This window comes from Microtus oregoni, unplaced genomic scaffold (genome assembly GCF_018167655.1).
Source record: "Microtus oregoni isolate MIOR12 unplaced genomic scaffold, Mior012 000026F_ref0000081, whole genome shotgun sequence".
Taxonomy (NCBI): Eukaryota; Metazoa; Chordata; class Mammalia; order Rodentia; family Cricetidae; genus Microtus; species Microtus oregoni.
In genome coordinates this window covers 19,083,695-19,109,067 of record NW_024543085.1, presented here as the reverse complement: position 1 = coordinate 19,109,067, position 25,373 = coordinate 19,083,695, and the positions used below count along the sequence as shown (strand labels likewise).

The 25,373-nt window shown below is 38.1% G+C and overlaps 1 protein-coding gene across 13 annotated transcripts in view; it reads left to right on the top strand.

Moving 5' to 3' along the window:
* The window catches only part of Cadps2 (calcium dependent secretion activator 2), a 521,450-nt gene that overhangs the window by 392,256 nt on the left and 103,821 nt on the right, over nucleotides 1–25,373 (top strand). For 7 of the 13 annotated variants that reach the window (XM_041675414.1, XM_041675420.1, XM_041675423.1 and 4 more), the window contains exons 14-17: nucleotides 4,303–4,404; nucleotides 10,311–10,374; nucleotides 13,165–13,288; nucleotides 15,155–15,175. In XM_041675414.1, coding sequence (XP_041531348.1) covers nucleotides 4,303–4,404; nucleotides 10,311–10,374; nucleotides 13,165–13,288; nucleotides 15,155–15,175 — 311 coding nt within the window. The remainder of the gene's footprint in view (nucleotides 1–4,302; nucleotides 4,405–10,310; nucleotides 10,375–13,164; nucleotides 13,289–15,154; nucleotides 15,176–25,373) is intronic. The other 6 variants (XM_041675424.1, XM_041675418.1, XM_041675426.1 and 3 more) reach the window with 1 other exon arrangement.

Here is a 25,373-nt window from a genome sequence, read left to right as displayed (position 1 = left end):
GGGAACCCTGATTGCTCTTCGAGCTAATGAGAGAGGGGGACTTGATCGGGGGAGGGGGTGGGAATGGGAGGCGGTGGCGGGAAGGAGGCAGAAATCTTTAATAAATAAATAAATAAAAAACAATACCAACTGGCTTTACGCACAATGGACAGCGATAAAGAATGGAAAGGAGGAAAAAGCAGGCTGTGAAAACAGGAAGTGACTCATCGCAGACGGTGAGACTAGTTAAGAGGATGGAGTGGGAGGACTGGCAAGTAAGGGAGGGGAGCAGTGAACGTGTTGCAGATGAATAGAAAGGCCCTGGCTTGTGAACCATGTCATCATTTACAGCGTATTAAGCCAAGAGAGATGTGATCAGATCCACTTTTGAAGGCACTTACAGTAACATGCTGCTTATACTTGACAAAGATGGGGTTGGATGAGGAAAACCAGAAGGGCTAATGCAATGGTGGAGGAGAACTGGTCATGGGTAGCCCTACAAGAGAAGTGGAAAAAGAAGCAAAGGGATGGTTGAGTTCTAATAGATCTATTATTTTGTTCTACAAAACTATCTATTATGGTGACTTGAGAGTTAGCTCAGTGGATAAAAACACTGACTGTTCTTATCCACTGACCAAAAGACACAGGTTTGATTCCAAGTACCCACAAGGTACCTCACAACTGTCTCTAACTCCAATTCCAGGGCATCTGATGCCCTCTTCTGGCCTCTGTGAGCACTGGGCATGCATGTAGAGAACAGACATACATGCAGGCAAAACATTCATATGCATAAAAGAAGTAAGAAATTATATGAATAAAATTCATATTATTCTAATGCTACTAAAACCTATTTAGAAATTGCAGTAACTACTTTAAGATTTCTCTCAGGGCTTCAGTGAACATATTTATGGTATGTAAAAGAGCAAGGTTTTACAGCTTCCGTTGTTAACGTCCTCAGCTAAGTAGATAAGAGGCATTGTTGTTAAACTTCTAGATTTTAAGTTTTGTACCTTACATAAGTAATATAGAAAATGTGTGACATTGATAAGAATTTTAAAAATGTTTCCTCTGTTATTGCTTCTCATATATAACTCCAGTCATCCAGGATAAATAGGATTTTCTGTTCTTCACTATTTTTTATTGATTTTTATTGAACTCTACATTTTTCTCTGCTCCCTTCCCTTCCTTTCCCCTCCCCTTCAACCCTCTCTTAAGGTCCCCATGCTCCCAATTTACTCAGGAGGGCTTGTCTTTTTCTACTTCCCATGTAGATTAGATCCATGTATGTCTCTCTTAGGGTCCTTGTTGTTGTCTAATATGCTTTTCTACATTATTTTTTAAGAGAAATCAAGTAAGGTATGGACATTAAGAACACTAGCTTCAGACTGTAGGAGACTCAACTTCAATTCCAGTCTTCTGCCTCCTCTGTTTTTGGAGACGAAACCTCACCTTTGTGAACCCCATAATCCTTCTCTCTTGGAAACTACCGACAAGACTATTAGGAATATCATGTTACTCTGCAAGCAAAAACAAACAAACAAACAAAAACCCCACCTATCCAATGCTGGGTGCATAGTTTGAATTCTGTAATTAATAATTACATTGTTTCTTTTGACAGTGATAGTGAACAGAAAACTGTTGATAACATAAGAATTACTTGTCTTTATTACTAAACCCTCTTAAGCTACTCCTCTGAAGCTTGATCACAGCCAAGTTGTCATTCATGCCTGATATTCTAGAGTAGAAGGCTACTACATATTCCTAATATCCAGTAGTTTTTCTTACACAGTGCACTTATTTTAAAAGGGGGGGGGGGGTTGGATAAAGGCAAATCATCCAGTGTATTTTATGTCTTTGAGTTATACTTGTTATAATAAACTTAGTGAACGAACAGTGTTTTTATGCACGTGGTGGTATTTATCTCCTTGATAAATAGTTGATGAACCCCCCCCCCCGCAGACTCATCTTTCTCACTATTCATTGCCCGAAACTGTATTCTGTCCTGCCAGGCAAGCAGTGCTCCATGATTGCAGAGCATAATCTCATCAGTCAGTTGAAACAAGACCAGTTACTCAAGCCTCACGATGCAGCAACTGTCAGATCAACATACTCATCATCAGTATGGGAAATGCCTTGATCTTTTACCAAATTTTCATGGCTCACTCTGAAACAGTCTACTGTCACTAACTGTATGGGATGGATTCTTATTGCTGTCTGTGTAACAACATAATTTAAGACTAGTTTGTACCTGAATGCCCAAAGTCTGAGGCTAATGCTTTACATGAGACTGTCAGATGTAGCATGACTCGTAAAAATCCAGAGACAGAAATTGGAGCTCAACCTGAAGGTCAGAAAAGCAAAGCAGCCAGTCACTGGCTCTTACCTCTACCTCAGTCCAAGATGGCGACCCTACCTCCAGAAATATTAGAATGAGACTGTGTGAGAGTTGTCTCCTCACATCTTATATCTCTCTCTAGTGCTGGGATCAAAGGCGTTCATCACTGCCGCCTAGTTTCTATGGCAAGCTAGTATAGCTACTGGGATTAAAGGTGTGTGTCCCCCCTGCCTGGTCTGTAAGGCTGACCAGTGGGACTGTTTTACTCTCTGATCTTCAGGCAAGCTTTTATCTATTAAAATATAAATTAAATACCACTATAATCAGATAGTACTGGGGGTATAACTCAGTTTATAGCGTTTGCCTAACATACACAAATCTCTTGGTTCAGTTCAGAGAGCCACATCACCAGCACAGTGGTGCCTGCCTGTGATCCAGCACTTGGGAGATGGATCAGGAATTCAAAGTCATTTTTGGCTGTATAGACCACTTGAGGCTAGCCTGGGATATATGAAACCTTGTCTTAAAAAAATAAAAAAGCAACAAAATAGATGATATTTTGTGATCATTGCCACAAATGATTAGTAATAACTAATACAATTTTCTGGACTTTGTATTAAGCTTTGCTTAGTGAAAGATGGTTTTGAAACAGTATGTGAAAAATTAAGTGTATTTGTATGCGGGTAACTCACACATTGGCATTTTCTCCTTCCTAAAAGTACTTGAAAGATCAGTACCACTAATTTCTCATTGGTCTTCCCTTAGATAACACTGAAAATGCATTCTTATATGACAAATGTAACTGATGTGTTATTACAAATATAAAATTAAATATTTCTTTGTTTAGAAACTAATTATAATTGCAAGAAATGTTTTCAAAGACTAAATCCCAACAGCATGCAAATTTCTGAAGTCACAAATTATTTATTGTCTATAAGGACAAAGTCCTCATACTTAAGTGATGCTTAGATGTGACTGGAAGATCGTTATGTCAGCAAGGTTAAGGTACAACTTTCAAGTTAATTGCTTTTGTCCTAATTGACTAGTTAACAAGCATGAAATATGTATTCATGAGCACACACACACACACACACACAAATGGGAAACATCAAATTAAAACCTTGTTTGCAAAGTAATTCTAACCATTTCTCTTTGCATTTAATAATCTTTTTTTCTACCTATTTTATACACAAGCAGTAATATTAAGACTCTAGAATAATGAGTGCACATCTTTGAGAAAATATAATCAGTTAAAAATAAACTAATGAGAAAAATGCTTCTTGCCCATTACCAAATGCCAAAGATGTTCTTGATGTACATAAGGTTTAAAGTAAATAGAAGATTAATGTGTTTTCCACACCGTATTAGCATGGATAGTTTATGTTCTCAAATTTCCCAAGACTGCTATACAAGCAGAGATTTAAATTGATATAGAATTTTTTGAGAATTTTCTAAGTATTACTTATTCAATATTTCTTATCTACTAGTTACATATTCACATATTAATCCAAATTTTCTGTTTCTTAAAAAAATTGAGTATCTCCAGGCTCATGTTTTGTTTATTTTTATTTGGAAGAGAAGCAGTTAAGACATTTCCATTTACATTCAGTCTATTTTTTATAATCGTTCCATTCAGGGGATAGTCATTTAATTGGTCAGATGTTTAATTCCACTAGAGAACATTTTCCCTGCCATTTTCAAGGACTAGTTGTTGTTCTCTGTGTGTCTGGAAACGATTCATTGTTATCATTCACCTTGAAGGCTGCCTAAAAGAATAAACCCATTCTGTTCATTCTGGGTCAGAACTATGAAGCAAATGGCTGCAAATACTGCTATTACATTCCCAGTGTAAACACAGCTAAGGCTAATATGCCTTTTACTTTATTATTTGAATGATTTAGGGACATATTTGTATGTATAAAATCTTTCAAGGTAAATAATCTATTAATACAAATTGCTCTGATTCTCTCTTTTTTTTTTTTTTTCAGACCTGATGGAATTGGAACTGTTTCAGTGGAAGAAAAAGAACGGTTTGAGGAAATAAAGGAGAGACTATCTGCCCTTTTAGAAAACCAGATAAGCCACTTCAGGTATACATTGTATTTGATCCAAGTATCTGCTTTTCCAATCATGCTTTATCCTGCATCCCTGCCCCTATATACTTTTTCTTATTAAATCTCCTTGCCACCACTCAAGAATTGCGGGTAGGTCCCAATTGTTGGCAATGTATGATCCAGGATTCATTCTGCGGTCTCTTTCCCAGATGGCTGTTTGTTTCCACTGTTTTTATACGTGAGCCATTCCTGCTCTAATGTTCATCTGCTCTTCCTGTACTTCTCCTTTGCAGTTTTGTCTTCATGTAGTTTTTTTTGTTTTTTTTTTGTTTTTTTTTTTTTTTTTTTTGTCCATCCCAGCTCTAGTGGGCAAGGAGATTTCTCTATCAAAGAATAGTCTCAAGTCCTGTAACAATTTTTGTGCTTTTCACTTGTCCCTGTATAACATAGTCAATAAATTCATTGCTTAAGCCATTAATTATCTTTGTATTCACAACATAAGCTAGAACACCTAGTGCTCCTTGTTTTGAAAGATTAGATAGCAATACTAAGAATCATTTGCAAAATGATATTATTCTTGCCCTGGTTTTAATTAGTCTCAAAGAACCCAATAGTTAGAAACATAAATATAAATATGCAAATGTATTTTCTTCTACTACTACTCTTATTAGACTCTATGAAGTATTTTATATCAATTAATTTTGTTTTATAGAATGCCTATCATGTTATGTTTATATGGTTTAAATCATTTAAAAAAATCAACAAACTCTGTGAATATACATTTCTACCAAATTGTTATTTGCATTTGAACATGTCCAATCTGTGTCTTATCCCTTGTCTGCAATATGAAGAGCTCAGAGGTTGTGATTCTAAGAATGGTACTGAGCAATAAATCCTCAAGGAGAAAATGTGGCATCTGTTGGTTTACACTAGAGGCTTACGGCTGACGCCTTCACCTCCACACGTACAGACAAAGGACTCAGTCCTACACGGTCACTAGTGCTAGACCCACAGTGGAAAATCACGGTATCCCAATACCACAGTGGAATTCAACTTACAAACTTTAGACTTAGTTCTCTACATCCATTTTCGGTTTACAAATCAAACCCAGACCTAAAGAAGGTTTTTGTGTTTTGTGCTTGTGAAGATCTGCTTCTGCATTCACTGTTGTTAAAAATGCTGCCTCTGGTATAGAGAGTCCGTTAACTGTATTTTGTGAGTCTGTAGGTTTTTGTTTGTTTGTTCTTTGATTCCCCCTCCCCTTTGGTGGCCCACCACCCAGCTCCCAAATAAATACACAGAGACTTATTCTTACTTATGAATGCCCGGCCTTAGCTTGACTTGTTTTTAGCCAGCTTTTCTAACTTAAATCATTCTCTTTAACTACAAGAGTTATAAACCTGCTGAGAAGTACTTAAATCCCCAGCTGTTATTCCCTACACAGCTCTCCTATACCAGTATTATCAGTCTACATAACAGAGAAAATGAAGGTACCTGTACAGAGGTGGAGGGCACAGGAAACATCACCTGTGGTCAAAAGTTCCAATAGGAAGGTAGTATAAACCTTTATTATGAAACTGAGAACTACATACTTCTTCCAGCTCATGTATGTGACTCCCCCAAAGCTAGCGGCCAGTTAGGCATGCATGTTATCTTCTGACTATTTTACCAACCTAAGAAACAAACAAACAAAAACAACCAAAACTCCACAGCTGTACGTAGTATAGACTTCCCTAAGATTTCAGCAAGAGGTACCTTCCACAAAGATTGTCATCCTTAAGAACTGCCTACATCCATACAGCTTCTTTAGACTTTCAATTAATATACTTTTGAAAAATGGTCATACATGTAGATCGTCAGATATGTGAGAAAAAAGTATTTAATGTGGAGGAAAGAAAATAATACAGGTGGATGACAAGGGAGGAGGCGGTGACTTGGGAAGAGGAAAGAAAGAGTGTATGGGGAAAGGGAAAGTGCTGGAATTTTTTTATTAAAGTCTTTAGAGAAGTTTAAAGAGACAGCTTCTGTCAATGAAAAATGAGATTGAACAGTTAAAATAAAACTTCAGAGGATGACTAGGAACTCTAGAGACCGTGTGAAAACATGACACATACAACCTAAAAATACACCATTGCGAGACGGAGTTTATGAAAACTTCCAGAAGGTGCAGCTGTTCTCGTGGTTTAAGGACCTCCCATCAGGTAAAACTGATCTTTGACTTCACCACAGAAAAGAATTTAAAGATGGGACAGTGTAAAGCAGAATAGAATAGAAGGCACTCCTGAGAGTGTGGGTATGGACTTCTCAAAGCAGAGTCACCTGGGATGTCCTAACTCTAGCCATATGTATACAGCCGGTGGTTAAGTGACCTCTGAGGGGTTGGTAAGAACAATGCTCTTTTTTAGTCTCATTTTTCAATGGAGGAGATTCTAGAATGCCTGCACATGAGCCATGGGTGGGATTCTAGGGTGACCTCGCAGATGCCATGGGTGGGATTACAACTGATAAATTCAAACCACAATATTAGAATTTCAGAAGAGAATTAAAACACATCTTTCATTCTTGTTTGAAAATATCTCTAAAAAGAAGAAATATTGTCCCAGCAGCAAATGTTAATTATGTTGGAATTTTTGATTTCAACAATTTCAATTCCAATTGTGTTGGAATTGTTGACTTGGCCAGAGGCTTCAACTGGATTCTGAAGCTGATGGCTCTTTTCTTTTCCCATGTCCCCATAATTTTTTTTCTGTTTTTATTCTACCTCAATTAAAGTAGTGTGACAACTAAATGGTGACCCCAAATGGTGAACTTCATTAAGTAGAAGGAATAAAAATTACGTGTGCTGGAAAAAATGTCAAGGAAACATCATTATTCATGAGAGAAATTCAACTTAAACCTGAAGTTAGGTCCAGGGTGGCGGCCAGAGTCTGGAATTCTAATGCTAGAGAGACTTGAAGCAGGAAAATGGCCAGCCAGAAACAAGCAAACAAAACCCTATAGACCTCTTAATATACTTACAATTCAGAACAGCAAATCTGAACTTTCAAATACTGTTGGGTTAGTGGACTCAGAATTGTCAACATCTGCTGCAGATAGGACCTATTTCATGCCTAGGAATTTTCTCAAATGAAAGTAAAGTCCATGTAGACCAAAGATTGAATGGATGTGCATACCAAAATTGTTAATAATACAATGAAAATTAGCCATGTAAGTGGCCATTAAGGACTAGATAAACAGTATCCTTATAGAATTGTGTGGTTGCCTCCCAATGCAAAGGGATGAAATACCAACTGAGCACTCAGCCACAAAAATGTACAAACTATCTATGTCCTCTTATGTAAGATTCTAGACATGTAATCTCATTCCAAAGATAGAAAGTTAATCACTGGTTGCCTGCAGTAAGAGGAAGGACATAAATTTCCTTGTCACAACTTAAATTTTTAAAATCTTATAGTTGAAATACATGCAATTTATTCTGTACCATCCCACTAGATAACACTGAGGTTGAGAATAGCTGCAGATGGCACTTCTCTGTCATATGCAATGTCCCCAGCACCCAAAATATAAATGCCAAGGAATTCTCTTTCATAGCAGAAAGTTGGTAGGAAAGTCGGGAAGCAAAATCACAGGTGCACAGTGTGAGGATATAAAGTTCAAATGTCAAAAGAAGCAGCTAAGACTTGATCTTTTTATTTTATACTTTCTAAAACAAAAATTATTTAGGGCAAGGCAGAACAAACACGAAGGATGCAAGGTCTCTTTTTCAAAACAGCTTGTTGAAGGAAGTGTGCGCCATGCACGTAGGATTTTAATAAACATTAATGCTGCATTTAAATAAGGAAGGGGGTGGTGACTAATCGTATGGTGGGTGTAACCTGGCTCATTTATCTTTGAAACTCATTTAGCATAGTGGGAAGGAGGTCGCCTTTAGTTTTCTCAGACTAGGTATTAAATGTGGTTGAATTTTATTCAATAATTGAATGTTTTCCACTTTGCCTTGCTGGTGCATAGCTGTCAAGAGAGGCAAAACCCCTAAATATTTATCCTGAAAGGTGGCAGAGCAAAATGATTCCTTTCTTTTAAACCTCTTGCATTATAAAGATTAGTTAAGCTTCTGTGTAGTTATTTTCTATATGTTATTGATTCAGGATTACTCTAAATGTGCTGCATTATTTACACATCCCGCACAGTCAATGCTAATTCAGAACATACCCATTGGGACCTCAGAGCCCTGAAATGCTAAATGTAATCTGAGGATCAGTAACGTTCCATTCATAAAATGTTTCCCCCATAGGTTAATGGAAATAAACAATAGGAAAGACAACGGGCGGATTATGCAAATACACTGAAAAGATTAAGAGGAACTACAAGAACCCAAGTGGTGCTTTATTTAAATGTGGATTAAGCTTTAGAGTACACAGAGTGATTAAAGCTACTTTGCTAATTTGCTAAGGCATAAGAAGCACCACGGCAGAGAAAAGTCTATTAAAATAAATTGTCTCGATGTAGGGGAACGAGGCACAGAGAGGCAAAACTAAGCAAATACATGGTCTAACAGTTAATAAACGATTAATACTCTGAAGGAAACACTATGTGGCTAGATCTGGAAAATGCTCATTTACATTTATCTATGCTGGAGAAACTTTTATAAACCTAACAAATAAACCCCCAAACAAATGCAAATACATTCTTTTTTTTTTTTTTTTTAAATTTATTTATTTATTAAGGATTTCTGCCTCGTCCCCACAACCGCTTCCCATTTCCCTCCCCCTCCCCCGATCAATTCCCCCTCCCTCATCTGCTCGAAGAGCAATCAGGGTTCCCTGACCTGTGGGAAGCCCAATACATTCTTTAAAGCAAATACATTCTTTAAAGGAAGAAGTACGTCTTTTATTCTTTCTTTTAAAATTTAGTTTTGTAAACAAATTTTTACTTGAAACTTATATGCTTTCTAGATAAATCCATTCAAATTACAGTGCAGAAAGAGATAATTTCCTGAGGCCACTAGATAATTGAGTAGGACATGGAGATAAGCAAACTCCATTCCAACTCATTAATTTGCAGATTTCTAAGTCAAAGTGGGGTAGCAGCATAAGGACAGCCAGCTAGCTGCCTGCAGTCTGCATCCTGGGGAGGGCGCTACAGCCTCGGAGGGAGAGGGATCTTGGCTGAATCTAGTTCAAGAAAGCCAGTGGCTGCAGCAGGCTATGTACCAGCTCAGTTCTCAGTGCTATGTGGAGATGGACATGAAATAAAAATACACCTGTTAGCACCCTGTGGCCACTAACTTTAGTAGGGGTCCACTTTCTCCTTGAACAGATGTGTCTGGTCTTAGTTTCAGAATAGTCACATTTGTTCCAGTTGTTGCTCTGCAGTTAGAATACATCAGACAAGAAACACTGGAACATTGGCTCTTCTGAGAAAGGTCTGCACAGGGTTTGCATGTGTCCTAGGGAGTTGAAAGAATTAAACACCAGTAACTGTAGTATCCCTAAATAAGGGTCTTGAAACATTGTTGATCTTAGAAGTTTGGTATACAGTGGAAGTATATATATTATCCTTCCATACATGAATATAGAAAGGCATGAGAAAACTATTTCCTTTTTTTTCTGGAGCTAATATATCAAATTTTAAATAAGAAAGTTTTCGATATTATACAATAATTTCTCTACAATCACTCTTCTTTAATGTATGTTCTTTTAGTGAATGTATTATGAAAACTTAATAATCCTTTTCATCATAATTGATGCCTAGCTAGTTCAAGACCTTGGATTCATAGACTTGGTAAAATTTTACAGTTAAAGTAACTTCCAAACCAGCTCGCTCTTCCATTTCTCTTCAAGGTTCTCCACTAATGTCAAGTTATCAACGTTGTAGTCATTTAGCTCTTGGGTTAATATTAGATGTTTGATGGTTTTTTGTTCCTCCTTTTGTTTTTAAAGATACTGTTTTCCTTTTGGACGACCTGAGGGTGCTCTCAAAGCTACGCTTTCGTTACTTGAAAGGGTATGTATAAGGGTTGATAGATGCTGTTTATGTTCTTGAGGGCTGTGTTTCAGCTGTTGAACTGAGCAGCCCCCATGATTTGGCGCTTTTTGCTGAACCCACAGCACTGCATGAACGGTGTACCTGTTGTTACTACTGTCTGTCTCCCCCCTCCTTCTTCCTTTGACACCTTCCTGCCACCATACTACCCTGATATTATGTTATCATTTTATTTTGGTGATATCTATCTTTCCATCTTTTCCCCCACTTATCATCCCATGAAATGCTTTGTTTTGTTGTCATTCTTGTTTGTTTACTTCCTGTTAGTTCTTTCTCCATCCCAAACCACTTCACACTCGCTTTTATTATCCTCTCAGATCCACTGTTTTTTCCAGCAGTTATAGCCCTCGTACATGTCAGCATTCCCTGTGTAAAATGATGGACATATCATTCCTTTCAGTTCCTTTTAGGCTCTACATTTGGTGTGTTATCATCAAATAATTCACAAATCATAGAAATACATTTCTCCTACAAAAATACATAGCAACTAAGCTTGTTAAAGTCATCCTTAAAAACAATTTTAAGGCATCATGTGTGCTATTTCTGTGGGTGTTGAGGAAAGTATTTTTTTCATGTGTATTGATCTCCAAATGTTGGTGTAATGCTGCCAACTAAATAAATGGTCTTAGCAACGTTTCAGTATCAGAATTCTAAACAATTTTGTTTAATCTCTGTAGCTTGTTTTTATTATGCTGGTCCTAATTTATTGACTTCATCTTGTCTATTTTTTGCTAAACTAACTTTAGAATCGATGCTACTTCCTAGCATATCTATTAGAAAGAGGTAGCAGGAACATTGCTCATAAGAGAGGTAAGGCTAGACTGGGTGATTAAAATGAAATCTTCAGATTATAGGTTGAGTTTGTGTTATACTTTGTCGCCTGTTTTATGTGCATTGAATGAAACAGTATGGAGTTAATTATATTCAAATTTTTATGACGTTAAAAGCTGCATGTAGCCTTAGCTTTTTAAGATATTTATTCTGTTCTGTTTCTTAAGGCCATTACAAGTAACTCAATTCTTAAAGTTGCTCTACTTTTTGTAACAGAATACCATCTTGGGTGCCTCACACAACCTCTCTGTGTCCTGGTTTCCATGGCAGAGTCTTGCTTTTCCTCCCAGCAGGGAAGAGGTAGTAATCCAGAGATGCCCTGTGCCTTGCTTTGACAGTGGCAGTGTGACCCTTTCTAGTTACAGTCCCTAATCACATCTCTTACTGAATTGAAAGAGAAATGCTAAGGACCATTTCTTCATTTTATCTTGAAATCTCTCTTATTAGCAACTTACAAAAACACAATAAAATCTGCAAGTGAATTTTTAACACCTAAGAGCCCCACATGAAGTGCTCAGGCTCCTAGAGAAAATAAAATACTATTCAAACCTTAGCCTTACCTCTGAGGTAAACATATCCATTCTAATTTCTAGTTACTCTTTCTACTATTTGATGTTTCTCTGCATGGGAAACCTAGGTAAAAATCATAAGTCTGTGTATGGAACAGCATCATTTTGAGATAAATACAGATCTCATTAAAAATAATAGTTCACATTTGATGCCTATATTTATTTTACTATGCACAGAAGGTATTTTTAGGCTACAAAGACCTATTATGCATTTCTGAAGTACCAAATATATATGTCCTAATCGAATGTGATAATAAAAGACATGTTAAATGATCAAGTTAGCTGTTTTCAAGAAAGAAAATCTTGCCTAGATACACTTGAAAATACTGTCAGTGGTTATTGATGCTTGCATGCTAGAAGATATTCAAGACTGTGCAAACATTGGTGCAAAGAGAATAAAATAATAAAGTTTTAATGGATGTTCTCAGTCTCTGTTGGTATTTATTTCAATGTAAGAGATTGATAGAATGCTTACCACACTTAAAAAGCACTGTATATTACCATTTTATCACATGTATCATTGTTTGGATATAAACAAAGCATGACAATTACTTTCAATGCATGAAAAAAAATAGTTTAAATGAAAGGCTTGATTGCCTCATTAGAAAGTATTTAAAATTACCTTCTGAACTTTTTATATAACTGTATTTGCTTCTTGCCAATAATGAAACATGTTATGGGAAAAGATCCAAGAACACATGTTAGGGCCCCAGCAAAGAATGGCCTGCATCTTCTTTTTGTCCAAAACTGAAGGAAGTTTCCATGTGCCTCAGCACTTGATCTCCCATAAAGCGTCCATTCCTCTAAGGCAAAGAAGTTTCTTTCATCTTTGTGTAGTTCACCACTTGGTGCTCAGCAGATCACAATTATTGAAGTTTAATTAGCGATTTTTACAGACCTCCAAAATTATGCCTGTTCGTGGCGGAGTTTCTCTTACAATTTTTTTCACATGTATTCAGAAGACCTGGGGCTTTTACCTTAGGACTACACAAGACAAACTTTATCACTTGTGCCAAAGACTGAAATCCTGATCTGAAACAGCTGCTGTAATGGTGTCGTGGATCCCTGGAGGAAAAGTGACAGTCACACTGAATCCTGGTGACCTGGCCTGTGGGAGGTTTTGATGTGCACAAATGAGGCTTAGCCAGGAGGAACCAATACTGAAGGATTAGGTCCCAGTTGTGAAGTGCCGACTCATTACTTCCCACAAGTTACTGGAGACCCCTCCCCCTTCCCAGGAACACTCAAGTCTGGGGGCAATTTGTGTAATTTGTTTTTAGACCTTATTTGATGCAGCGTCTCTCCTCTCTCCTTTTTCGCCCACCCCACTCTTCTTCTCTTCTCACTATAGGTTTTAATGAAAGACATTGCCACTCCTATCCCCGCAGAGGAGGTGAAGAAAGTGGTCAGAAAATGTCTGGAGAAAGCTGCCTTGATCAATTACACCAGGCTCACGGAGTATGCCAAAATTGAAGGTCAGTGCCCTGAGCAATTGCCGAAGTGGCTGTGAGAGCCAACAATGCCTATTAACTGAATTTTCTCTGAAAAGTCCTTTCCCTCCCCGAACAACCCTGTGCCGTGGCAAAGGGAAATGTCTCATTAAAATCTCAGCTGGCGAACTGAAGCGCTTTTCCTATTCATTGCTTTAATATGCCTCCTGGGACTCCGCTTGAATGGAAGACCTAGGATCCCTGCTCAAGTTGTCCTTTGTTCTTATTTTGAGTTTTCAAGAAACCAAAAGGTGTTTTCATGGGTTGTATTTTTTGACATCACTGTAAGTATGCCTAACATTTAAACTATGGGCTATGGATTCTTTCCTGAGCGGGGTCAGTGTAGCATTACGGAATTTTATTTTCTGATCTGCAGTGTCGTTCAGAAGAGGAAGAAGAAACTTGTGGATTGTTGGGAGGGCTGACATAAGCCGATAGTACTTCCTGCCGCTTCTAATTGATTGCTCTATATTGATGCGTTTCGAAGATGAGACCTCTTGAGAGGACTGTGCACTTTTTTTCCCTCCTCTTTGAGTTTTATTCATCAAGGACACTGATATTTTAAATGTTTAGAGATAAATAAATGGGAAGTTGTAGCAGAGTCACAAGATCAGATTTTAATTTTCCAGTCTTTTGACAGACGATTTTAAAGTACTGAAGAAGATTTTAAATTGTTTGTTCAAATAATCATAAAATTTACATCATACATGTGTCATTACCAAAGAGAAAGGAAAAGTTTGTGTCTTGCTAAATGTTTATTAAATGTTTATAGCTTAAAATAAGAACGTAGTCATCCTGTAGATAAAGTTTGGTAACTTTTAATCTTTTAAAATTCTGCTTAGTGAATGGTTAATTTGTGAATTAATTGGTAATAGAATATTTCTCATCAGTTTTCGGTCAGTGAGAAAGATAAATGTTGTTCTGCCTTTCCTTTATTCTCCAAATATAGACAAGCTCACTAACAAGCATGTGATAACCAACCTCCTGAGTGATTAACAAAAAAGCCATCTCATCACCATAGCAACCAATATTATATCACGAGAGTAACAACATGAAACCTCCTTAGTTACCAGCTTAACATCATTAATTACGATATCATGTTGTGTTAAAGCAAACGCAGTGAACACTCGTTCATTCGAAGGAAATGGAAGATAAACACTTGGGGTTTCACTCTTGAATACTTGTTCATGTAGTTTTCATGTTTAGGGGTTTTTTTGAGTGTTCCAAACGTGATTAAAAGAACTGATATACAAACTGACATTAAAACCTTTCAACTATCTCAGAGGGAAAGTTGGGGGGACCTTCAACCATCATTTCGTACAAATATGTTTCCGATCTAAAAATCACTGAAGGCAACTTTTCTTTCTGAGCTCCTCTGGCAATATGTTTTACTGCTATGCAAGAATGCAGCGAGAATAATAGACTACATTTCTCTGAGTTGCTCAGGAGTTTATAGTTGTAGAGCCCATTATAAAAGAAATGGAAGATCTTCTTTTATTTGTACACAGAGAAGTCTGTCCTAAGACCAAATGGAAAAAAAGCAGGGATCCTCCAATAGTTCCCTTTCCTGGAGTCATTTTGAGTTTAATATGACAGTATTCTAGAAAATGGATCCCAACAATCTACTCAAGAAGTACTGCTAAGCTGTCTTACTTCAAAAACATAAAATGTTTGCACATACACTGAGGAAAACTTGTATGTTTTTTTAGTTTCTACTTCCAACTTTCCTATTTTTATTTTATTTTTTAATGTTTAGGCCAGAGCAAGATCATATAAAATGATTTAGAAGTAGGAAGACAGGCTAGTTTTCTTTGCTTGCTTAGCCTTAAATTCTCTTTTCTTATGTTTTAGGGCCCGCAGAAAAGGACCCAGGTAATGTGTTTCTGCATGCACGTGCTGTTATTTCTAATGTGGTGGCATATGACTTTTTAGACACATCTTTGAAGTACCGCTGTTGTAAAACTTAGCATATATTTAATGTATATAAAAATGCAACCATGGAACCATTCACAGAGACTATTATAAACCTGTCTACCACTTCCAGAAGTTTCCTCCCACCCTCTTCCTTATTATTATAACCAGGTTGGGAAGAGGGGAAAAAAAGGAACTAACTATGTGTGTTCATAGCACTTTTTAAGTGTGCAAAACAGCATTGCTGGCCAGAGCTCTCTCTGATGCATGGTATATCTATACAGTTTACTGATCTTGTGACCAGGAACTTCACAAAACAGAGGTGATGCTTTCCTGCTTTACCTACCTTGAAACCAGTATACTCTCTGTCTTTCCCGACGTTAAAAAGCACGCTGTGCTGTCACGTAGTATTTCTTACCATAGCCGGTTTGCTTTGTTACCATGATGCTCTTCATCTACGTGTAGATCACAAAGGGTAAAGATGGGATTTCCTTTTGTCTGCATATACCAAATTTGCCACAGCCTTTGTCTGTCAGTAGATACTTCTTCTGTGATTTGGTTATTGTGCATAAAGTTGCAGTGAGATGGAAGTACAGATACCTGAAGATTATCATTTCTGTTCTTTTGAATTTATAGCAGACCCTATGATAGTTCTATGTTTTTTTCATGCTCCTCCATAGCATGCTTTCCACAGCATATGTATCCATTTCCACTGGTACCCATGGTACCTAAGCTCTTCCCTTCATGTCCGTGCCCACCGCTTGTTATATCAGGCAGTGGGGTTTTTGTGACCATCGTTGTTCAAGGGCAGGTAATATTTCATTTTGATTTTACTTACATTCCCAAGAAGATTAGTGGCATTGAACATTTTTCTTATAAGCAAGAGACCCATTGGCCATTTGTAGGTCCTCGTTTGATAAATGTCCAGTTCTGTTCTCTTGTCCATTTTGATTGGGTTACTTTAGGGTTTCTGCTCTTAATTGGATTATGTGTGGTATATTTCAAATGTTAGCCCACTCTCGGATGTATTTTCTCTCATTCACAGGCTGCCTTGTAATTTTGTTATCTTCTTTCCTCTTGGCTATATGTGCTGTCTTCCTTCCTGCTGCCTGTATGTGCTGTCTTCCTTCCTGCTGCCTGTATGTGCTGTCTTCCTTCCTTCTGGCTGTATCTGTTGTCTTCCTTCCTCTTGGCTATATGCTTTGACGTTTATAAGTAACTCCCCTGTCAGAGTAATTGTCTGATCACTTTCACTAGGATACTAAAAATACTTTTGTTTATTTTTTGCAATTATTTGCTAAAATACTTGAATTTTTTTTTTACAGCTATTGCTAATGCTTTGTAGGGGAAATATATGCTATTTGTCTCTGGAAGATGATCAGTAGTTTTATATGAATTTAAGATAAGAAACTAGATGCCATACATGTTATACATTATGTATTAAGTATGGATATTCATCTTATTTGGAAGTGCTTACCAATATCTGAAGGGTTCTCACAAACAGAAGTGAGAACTATCTTCCTTTCTCAAGTTTGAAAGCAGGCATGAGAATAAAAACAAAACTGCTATCAAGCAAAAGGAAGATGGCCTTAACTCTGAACAAATGAACAGAGGCTGTAATCCCTGTCTTAGGAAATTGTGTGGGTGTGTGTGTGGGGGGGGTATGTGTATGGGTTTAGGTGTTTCTGAATCTCTGAAATGTTAACGGTCTTCTTCCTTTTTTTTTTTAACTCCTTACCACAACTGTAATCAGTTTAACTGTGTATATCATTTTCTATACTTTCTCCCTGTCCCCCCCACCCCTTCAGACTCTTTCAAGCAGAATGCTTATTGCCTTCTAACTCTTATGTATGGGCACCTAACCTGTTGATAGAGTCAGTGTTTGAACTTTTGTTAATTAGTTTTCATCTGGAAACAATGGTGCATGAGACAAGTGGGTAAACCATATTCATATCACATCCTCTTGCAGTATTATAGACAAATTCTTTCATTTTAAAGCGCACATCTTCTACTAAGGGCTCTATTTCTTGGTGAGGAGCGGGAAGCTTTTTCTATTACTTTCTAGACTCTGAGTCCTGAAATGTGACAGGTACAAAACACTGAGACGCAAAGGGGGGTAAGAAAGACACCCTACAACAGTTACTGATTGCACTTGAGAAAAAGTAATTAGAATAAAATGAGATTTTTATCATCTCCACACATGACAGTCCACACAATATCAGCAGTCCTGTGTTTGTTTGTTTGTTTTTTAACAAACTCTTTCAAAATATTTTATGAAGCCACCAAAAAAATGGCTCAGCAGATAAAGACACTTTACTCCAGGCCTGACAATTTGAGCCCATTCCCCAGAACACATATGGTTAAAGAAAAGAACAGACTTCCTCAGGTTGTTCACAGGCTTTCTCACATGTGTAGTGTGCACACTCAGAAAATAAGTAAGTAAATACATTATTAAGAATATATTAAAATATACCTGTTAAGAAAAGCCTCTCCACCAGTGCAAAGAACTCCAATCAAACCAGATTAAGCCAAATCAAATGCCCATGTTTAATAAACAGCACACTCCCGGGTGGCCGGGAACAAGGCAAGGGAAAGACAGAGGGAGCACAAAAGCAAACCCAAAACCACATGTTCCTTGCTCAGGCATGACCCTAAATACCCTGTGTGAGTGGTCGTGACCCTCCCAAAGGGAGAGGAGGGCCAGCGCTTGTCAGGCTGGGAGTTGGAGTCCAAGTGCTTGGCAGGCTGAAAATTGGAGTCCAGACCAACATTCCAGACTCTTTGGATATAGGGGTGTGACAAGGAGCTTAGGTGATATTTATGACTAACATTTTAGGCTCTCTGGATAAATGGGTGTTGGCTCAACTCTGGCTACTTCCTGCGGGCATGGGGCCATATGGGAGGGGGGGAGAGATGAGAGTTGGCACACTCACGCTCAGCGAGAGGAGTGGCTGGGGTGGCATCCAATTTGCTGTCATCCTGGAGTCCTCAGGAAGCTGCTTTTTGAGGAAGAAGAGAAGGCAGGTAGCTAGGAGAAAAGAAAATGTTATTACTGGTCTATGCATTAACTGCCATAAAGAATGGAATAGGGAAGCCCCTGTTTGGACAGATGAGGCTCGGGTGTATCAGATACAACCAGATTTAAGTCGGTAGGTGCCCTTCGTCTGGGAGAGTTGGTACCAACGGTAAAGTCCCAGGAGGTGGTGCAGGTGTTTGGTGTTATCTGGAGAACACTTTGTGAGTTGGTCTTGGCCCAGACAGTAGGAGTGACTTGTAAAATATACTTGCAACTGTCTGGGGTTAGCAAAAGGCTCTGGAGACTTATTTATTTTTTTTTACCAGACCTGATTTTGATACTGCAGTAGAACTTTCCCAGGAACCTGTAAGAGAACTGGAACAGATTTACATCATAGCAAAAGGCTATTGCTTTAGGTTAAAAGGTATGTACATTTTAGAATACAATTAAAGTAAACTGGGAACTCTGAACCTCTGAAGATACACTTGAAATCTGTTAATACTGGACTATGAAACCTGTTAAAGAACAGCACCTTAAGTTGTCAAATGCCCTTTGACAGATCTGGGAGGGATAAATGAGCAAAAATGAGAAAGCTTTTTAGCTACGCAGGCAATCCCAAGTCCAATTTTCTGAGAAACCGCCGTACTGATTTCCAAAGTGGTTGCACAAGTTTATATTCCCACCAGCAATGAAGGAGTGTTCCCCTTACTGCACATCCTCCCTAGCATAAGTTATCATTGGTGGTTTTGAACTTAGCCATTCTGACAAGTATAAGACGGTATCTCAGAGTCGTTTTTATTTGCATTTTTGTGATGGCTAAGGCTGTTGAATATTTCTCTCTTTTTAAGATTTATTTATTTATTATGTATAAAACATTCTGCCTCCACATATGCCCACACGCCAGAGGAAGGAACCAGATTTCATTACAGATGGTTGTGAGCCACCATATGGTTGCTGGGAATTGAACTCAGGACCTCTGGAAGAGCAGCCAGTGCTCTTAACCAGTGAGCCATCTTTCCAGCCCCTGATGAATATTTCGTTAAGTGTCTTTTGGCCATTTGAGATTCTTCTGTTGAGAATTTTCTGCTTAGTTCTAGAAGTACCTCATTTTTAATTAGATTATTTGGTATTTTGATATCTAATTTCTTGAGTTCTTTATATATTTTTGCAACCAGTCCTCTGTCTGATGTGGAGCTGGTGAAGATCTTTTCCCATTCAGTAAGCTGCCTTTTTGTCTTATTGACTGTATCCTTTGCCTTTCAGAAACTTCTCAGTTTCAGGCCTTTCCCACTTTTGTAGATGGATGTCATCCATCCCAGACTAGACTGTATCCTGATCCTTAGCCTTTGGGGCTTTGTTTCTTCTATGAAATAAAGAGAGATCTCAGTGCACTGCTAGGACATATGAACAGAGGCACTTGTACTATGTGGCTAAAGATAGGAGGAGAAGAAACAATCCTCGCTATATACCTCGCTGCCCCTGATAGGACACCTACCCTTCATTCCTATTTACAACCCATTTACCTGGATAACTCAGCAGTTTTAAGAGAAATAATTTTGTTAAAGTTAAATGCTTGTACATAAAAATAAAAATAAATATATTCTTTGATGTAGGTGGATTGACAGAAATCTGAGGAAGTGTTCTAAATCAATGAAAGATTTTTAAGAAATGTATATTCCTTTATTTGCATTTAGTAGTAGGTCAGCCCAAGGAGGATTTCTGATACATGACCCAGGGTGATTTTAAAAGTGAATAAAAATCTTTCTATTTATGTATCCTTCAGAAAAAAAATCTCTTGAACTACCTAGGAAAGAAGAAAGGTCTGCCCAAGATTTCTTATGATTTTGTGGTCTGTCAGTCTGCATGTTTTAGAAGTTTACAAAAATTGGGTATTTTATAGAAGTCACTGAGACTTTCAGAAGAAGAAGTTGTGCTACCATTATCAAAATTCTGTGTCTTTGGAATACTGCCTGGTCTCTGAGACCCAGAAATGCATCCTGTTCATTCTCCACTGGCTGCTGGGCCTCTAAGACTTTCAGACTGAAAATGATAACATTTTATAACACCCTTCTCAGCCATCTTACAAAAGCTATGGTTAATACTCTTTCATTGCTACTTACAAAATAAAGTTACTTACCTAATATGAGACAAAGTTTCTGTGATAGGACCTTTCTAACAGCTTATAGACATCACCTCATTTACCGCTTACAGTGAAACTTTGTGGGGCGTATTATTTCAGGAAATCAAGTGAGGGGCTAAACAACGTATTTAGAGTCACACACCTTATAAGTAGGCCATTAAAGCTCGTTGTGTCTGGGCTTCCATCCGTGTACGTTCCTCCTTCACTGTGTTCCTCTTGAACAGTTGGCATCATTACATTTTCACTTAGTTAAATATTTCCACATTCATCTCAGTTATCATGTTAAAAATTCTTGCTGTCTGTAAAATCAGAGGAGACAATGTCCTTCCTTCCTCCTATTTACCATCCTGTAGTGGTAGCGCCATGAGGAGAGGGGTATGTATTTCAGTAACGGATTCATCCCCCAGTTTAGAGTGAAGTGCCAGGCGCAGCACATGCATGGAACCCAGTAAATATTTATTGAATGAACAAATGAGCTCCCAACACAGACAGTTGTCTGGCTACCTGCAGCAGAAAGAACATCCATGAGCTGGCAAGCTGCCTTGTGAAAGGTCATTCAAACCAATCACTGAATAATTAAAATACAGGGCGAAAACTAGCCACTTAAAAATGACAGGATTGGAAAATAAAGCAGAGTCGCATGCTCTGATTACAGGAGAGAGAGGCAGCAATGACACCAGTGCGGGATCGGAGGAGGCACAGGTTCCAGCTGCATAGACAGTATGCAGCAATCCATGGTCTCCACTGTTCCATGATCCGCCATGCTGCTCGGTTGTGATTCACAGTTTCATCTATCCTCTGGGATTTCTTGTTGTCCATTGGAAGCACATGTGTTTGATGAAAACAAATGGCCTCATTTGATGTTTCTCCTTCTTGGGCATTGTATGTTTCCTTTGAGCTGTTAGTTCACTTGGAACATTTGAAATTTTGGAAATGTAATTCTTATTTAACTTGGGGACCATGAAATACTAGTTAATTAGGTTTATGTTTTTATATATATTTTCTATATATTTTTATACCTCATGAGTAACATTTGATTTACATTGTACCAAAACCAATGTTTTTTAAAAAAATCTGTTTACTTTTATTGCTAGTTTTGTAACAGTGAGATTAACTTATTACAATCTAGAATTCATCATGACAGTTAAACCTTACCTTCCTAATTGCTTATTCTTCTTAAATTGAATGGATTGATAACACAAAGTAGGTGTTGTTTGTGATGAAAAATCCCTTTGGATTATCTAGTTCAATGTGTTTCTTATAGACAAGAACAGCAGTAATACGTAAGACATCAGTCCCTGTGATACTCTAGGAACTGTGCTTTGTATTGTGACTTACAATGTACGCATGCTTCTCAGAGCTAGCCTTCACATGGTTCTCCGGTATAGATTTTTATTAAATAGGTGCTTTTGAATCTAGGCCTTTGGAGATGCTTGGCACGGATGGAACGGGAGAGGACGTTGTGCTGTGAAGACCCATTTGGGTCCTCGCGTTGCTAGGCTCCCAGATCCAATCCCCAGTGGACTCATTTCCAGAGTACCAGTTGAATGGCACAGAAATGCTTTCCCAGGAGACTCTGTGCTTACTCTCTTGGAGAAAAGAAGTCGCACTGTGGCAGTCCTTACGTCATGAGGATGTGTGTGCCATCTGGGTGGCATTTTAATTTAGCACTACACTACATTTTCAGGCGAGGGTGATAAATACTAAATAAGTAGAGTTTGCTTAAGATCTGTGTGCCAAGAGAAAGAGGTATATTCAAAACAGCACCGTTGTTGAAAGTGTCTTGTCAGCAGTGAGTAGCCTCTTGCCAATATTTCTAACATAGTGATCATTTCCTCTCATAGAACTTGGATGTGCTGGCTTAAAAGCTTAAGTCTGTTTAGTGTTAGATGGCTGTCACTACACATATGCACAAACACATGCATATACACAAGATTTTAAAAATTAATTTAAAGTTTAAAAATAGATGTCAGCATGAACTGATGTTTCTGCAACCTAAATGATAGACACAAAATACGTTTTCCAAAGCATGACAACCCTTAGCAGAAAATAATCTATAAACTGAAGACTACTGAGTCTTGACCCAGTAGAAATCAACAGGTAATTGAAGAATTCCCATCTGACTTTTTGAACTCTGTGTTAGAAATAATAGGATCTTTTACACAGTAAAATCTCTGTTTCTAAACCACCTGCTAATTAGTGGTACACCAATAGATAACAATCTCTGATAATAGAACAAAAGGAAGAAATGGTATTTTATAACATTTTTGAGGAAGCCATTCAAATTTGAGTTCTTAGTGCCCCAAAGCTTTTAGCAAAAGAAATTCATGAACACACTGTAAAGATCTGGTGGATACGCTGGTCTACCTGTTGTGACCACTGGCTGAAGGATCACATCAAGCTTCATTTCTGTACTGTATTTTTAAAGATTTGGGTATTTTTCACATGGTAATCACATGCTTAAATTACCTAAGAAGATACATTTTTCCTAATAGCCTTATATTGCTTTGATTCCATCGGGTAATATAATCCAATAAAAGTATTATTATTAATATGCTTTTATCGTTATACTGAATTGAACATCATTGATCCTGCCAGATTGATTATATTCTATTAAGTTTACACTTAAACATAATACTAATTCACTTTGCCTTTCCTATCTCTGGTTTAGAAAGAACAAGGATTCTGTCTGTTTGTTTGCTTCAACTTTTCTCCACCTATTCATTAGCTACAGAAGAAAATACCCCATGCTATGTAATTTATATTCCCACTAATTAGCTTATTACAGCATAGGCAGATTAATTCCTATGGATGAAAAGATGTTTGGAGGCATTATAAGCAGGGGCTGCAAGTATTACTAACCAGAAATGGCAAATGAATGTATTGCCTGCTCGTTCCTAACAAGGTTTTGGAGTCTGTGTGTAGCTTTAGTTTTTCCAATACAAAGAAAAGTCTTTGGTGTGCAGTGGACCAGTTGCTTCTTGCACATTCAGGTAACTGTGCGAGAAGTCAAATGAGGAAAAGGGATGTGCGCTTGTCCATTGCAGAAACATGAAATAAGGTTTGCAACACTTTCAAGAACGTGTCCACAGTGTCAGGGAGAATGAGGCTTCTGCACTCTTAAATCCATTCCATTGGTCCCAAGTGTGCGTTCACTCAGCATCCCTCCTGCTTTCCCGAGTGTAGGTTCAGAACAGTGGTGGGATATGTTTCTCCATTTAGGACTACTGTAAACTCCTCATGTCCCCTTTGGTTTTGGGGATCCACCCACAAATTGGAATGAATCTCACCATCACTCTCCTCTAGTGCTAAAGAACTAAAGTGGCAAGGGTGTGGATATTTGTAAGGAATCAGAAAGCTGAAGCCCGCTATGCTGACAAGTATGAGAGGCGCCGGGTGTTCTCAATCATCCTAAGGCACATAACATTTAAATATCAAATAGAGTTCCTGTGTCAGTCTAGCCTGGAAGGGAAAAATTGTCCCTGATGGGAACCCAAGTAATCATCCACTTCAGAGCCAGTTCTTTGTCCTGTAATGCTGATCCCAACTCCACCCATATCTTTTCAGATAATTGTTGCGTCATTGTGTATCTCTTCTTCTTCCTGTGAATGGTACCTGTATCTTCTTTCTAGATCTTTCCCTTCTATTTTTAGACATGGTATCACTGTTCAAAATGTGCACCCTGAACTCTACACCTCTTCAGCTGCTGTCAGAGAATTAGTAGTCTTCCCCTGATTTCCCTTGCCTTTACTTCTTACCTCTCAGAGGTGTGGCTTTCAAGCATGCGTTGTACCTGGTGGTAAGACATTTCTACCTCTGTTAAAGTGTGAAGATAATAAGAAACAAGAACGGACTGGGTGAGCTACCCCTGCACTTCTGTGCTATCCAAATTCCCAAGTTTACATGGTTACAAGCCAAGGAGATTATTGTGCAAGTACTTTCGTTTTTAAACATAACAGATTAAAGGTGATTCCTGGTCCACAGGGATCACAGTAGATTCGTAAATAATCTACTGCAGTATCTTGTGATATATTGCCTGGTAGATCTGCCAGAAAGCTCAAATTCCTTCCTCCTCAGACTCCCAAAAGAGATTTTGCCATGGTCTGTCCCATATTCCATTCTCTGTGCCTTCCAAAGAGCTGGGCTCTTATGCCACAATAAGTAGACTCCTGAGGAATACATAAGAGATATCAAATGAAACAGTGCCATTGGAAGTGATGATGTCAGTATTCACTTCACATAATGATACTAGGGAAAAACATATTCAGTGAATTATCTTTCTAATATTGACAAGTACTGTAATGTTTCATGACTTGTTACTCATGAACATCATACAAGACGTTTTGACCGTATTCACCCCTCCCCCAACTCCTCTCAGATACACCCCCTCTTTCCTACCCACCCAACTCTAATGCCCTCTTTTTTTTTTTATTTACCCCCATCAATTTCAGTTTTTGCTGCCCCTATGTTCTCAGGTGGCCTTTGGGGCTGTTAATGAAAACTGACACTCTCTCCTACTAGCTCTCAGTAGCCAGTCGCTTCCCTGACTCAGAGTAGGACTTCATGCCCATCTCCCTTCCCCATGTTGGGATTTCTCTGACTAGAACTTGCACAGGTCTTACGCATGCGGTCACAAAACCTCTGAGTTCATGCATACAGCTGCCCTGTTGTATCTGGAAGAAACTGTTCCCTTTTTCTTAAGTTTTTGGTGGTGAAGAATTAAATTTAGCAGCATGGTTCATGAATCACACTAAGGTGATAGCAGGTTTTTCTCCTGTTACTTCTGTATGATTAGTATAAATGTCAGCAGAGTTTCTAAAGCAAAAATTAAAATTTATAAGCTCTGAAAGGTCTTGTGCACCACCAGTAGTCCATGAAATATACTCCAAGAGCCTCTGCTCTTTCGCCACAATCAAAGTCTAAATTAGCTCCATAAATTCAATTTTTGTTCATCAAAATTATATTTTTATGAACTCCAAGTCTACCATAAATCTAAATTTAGA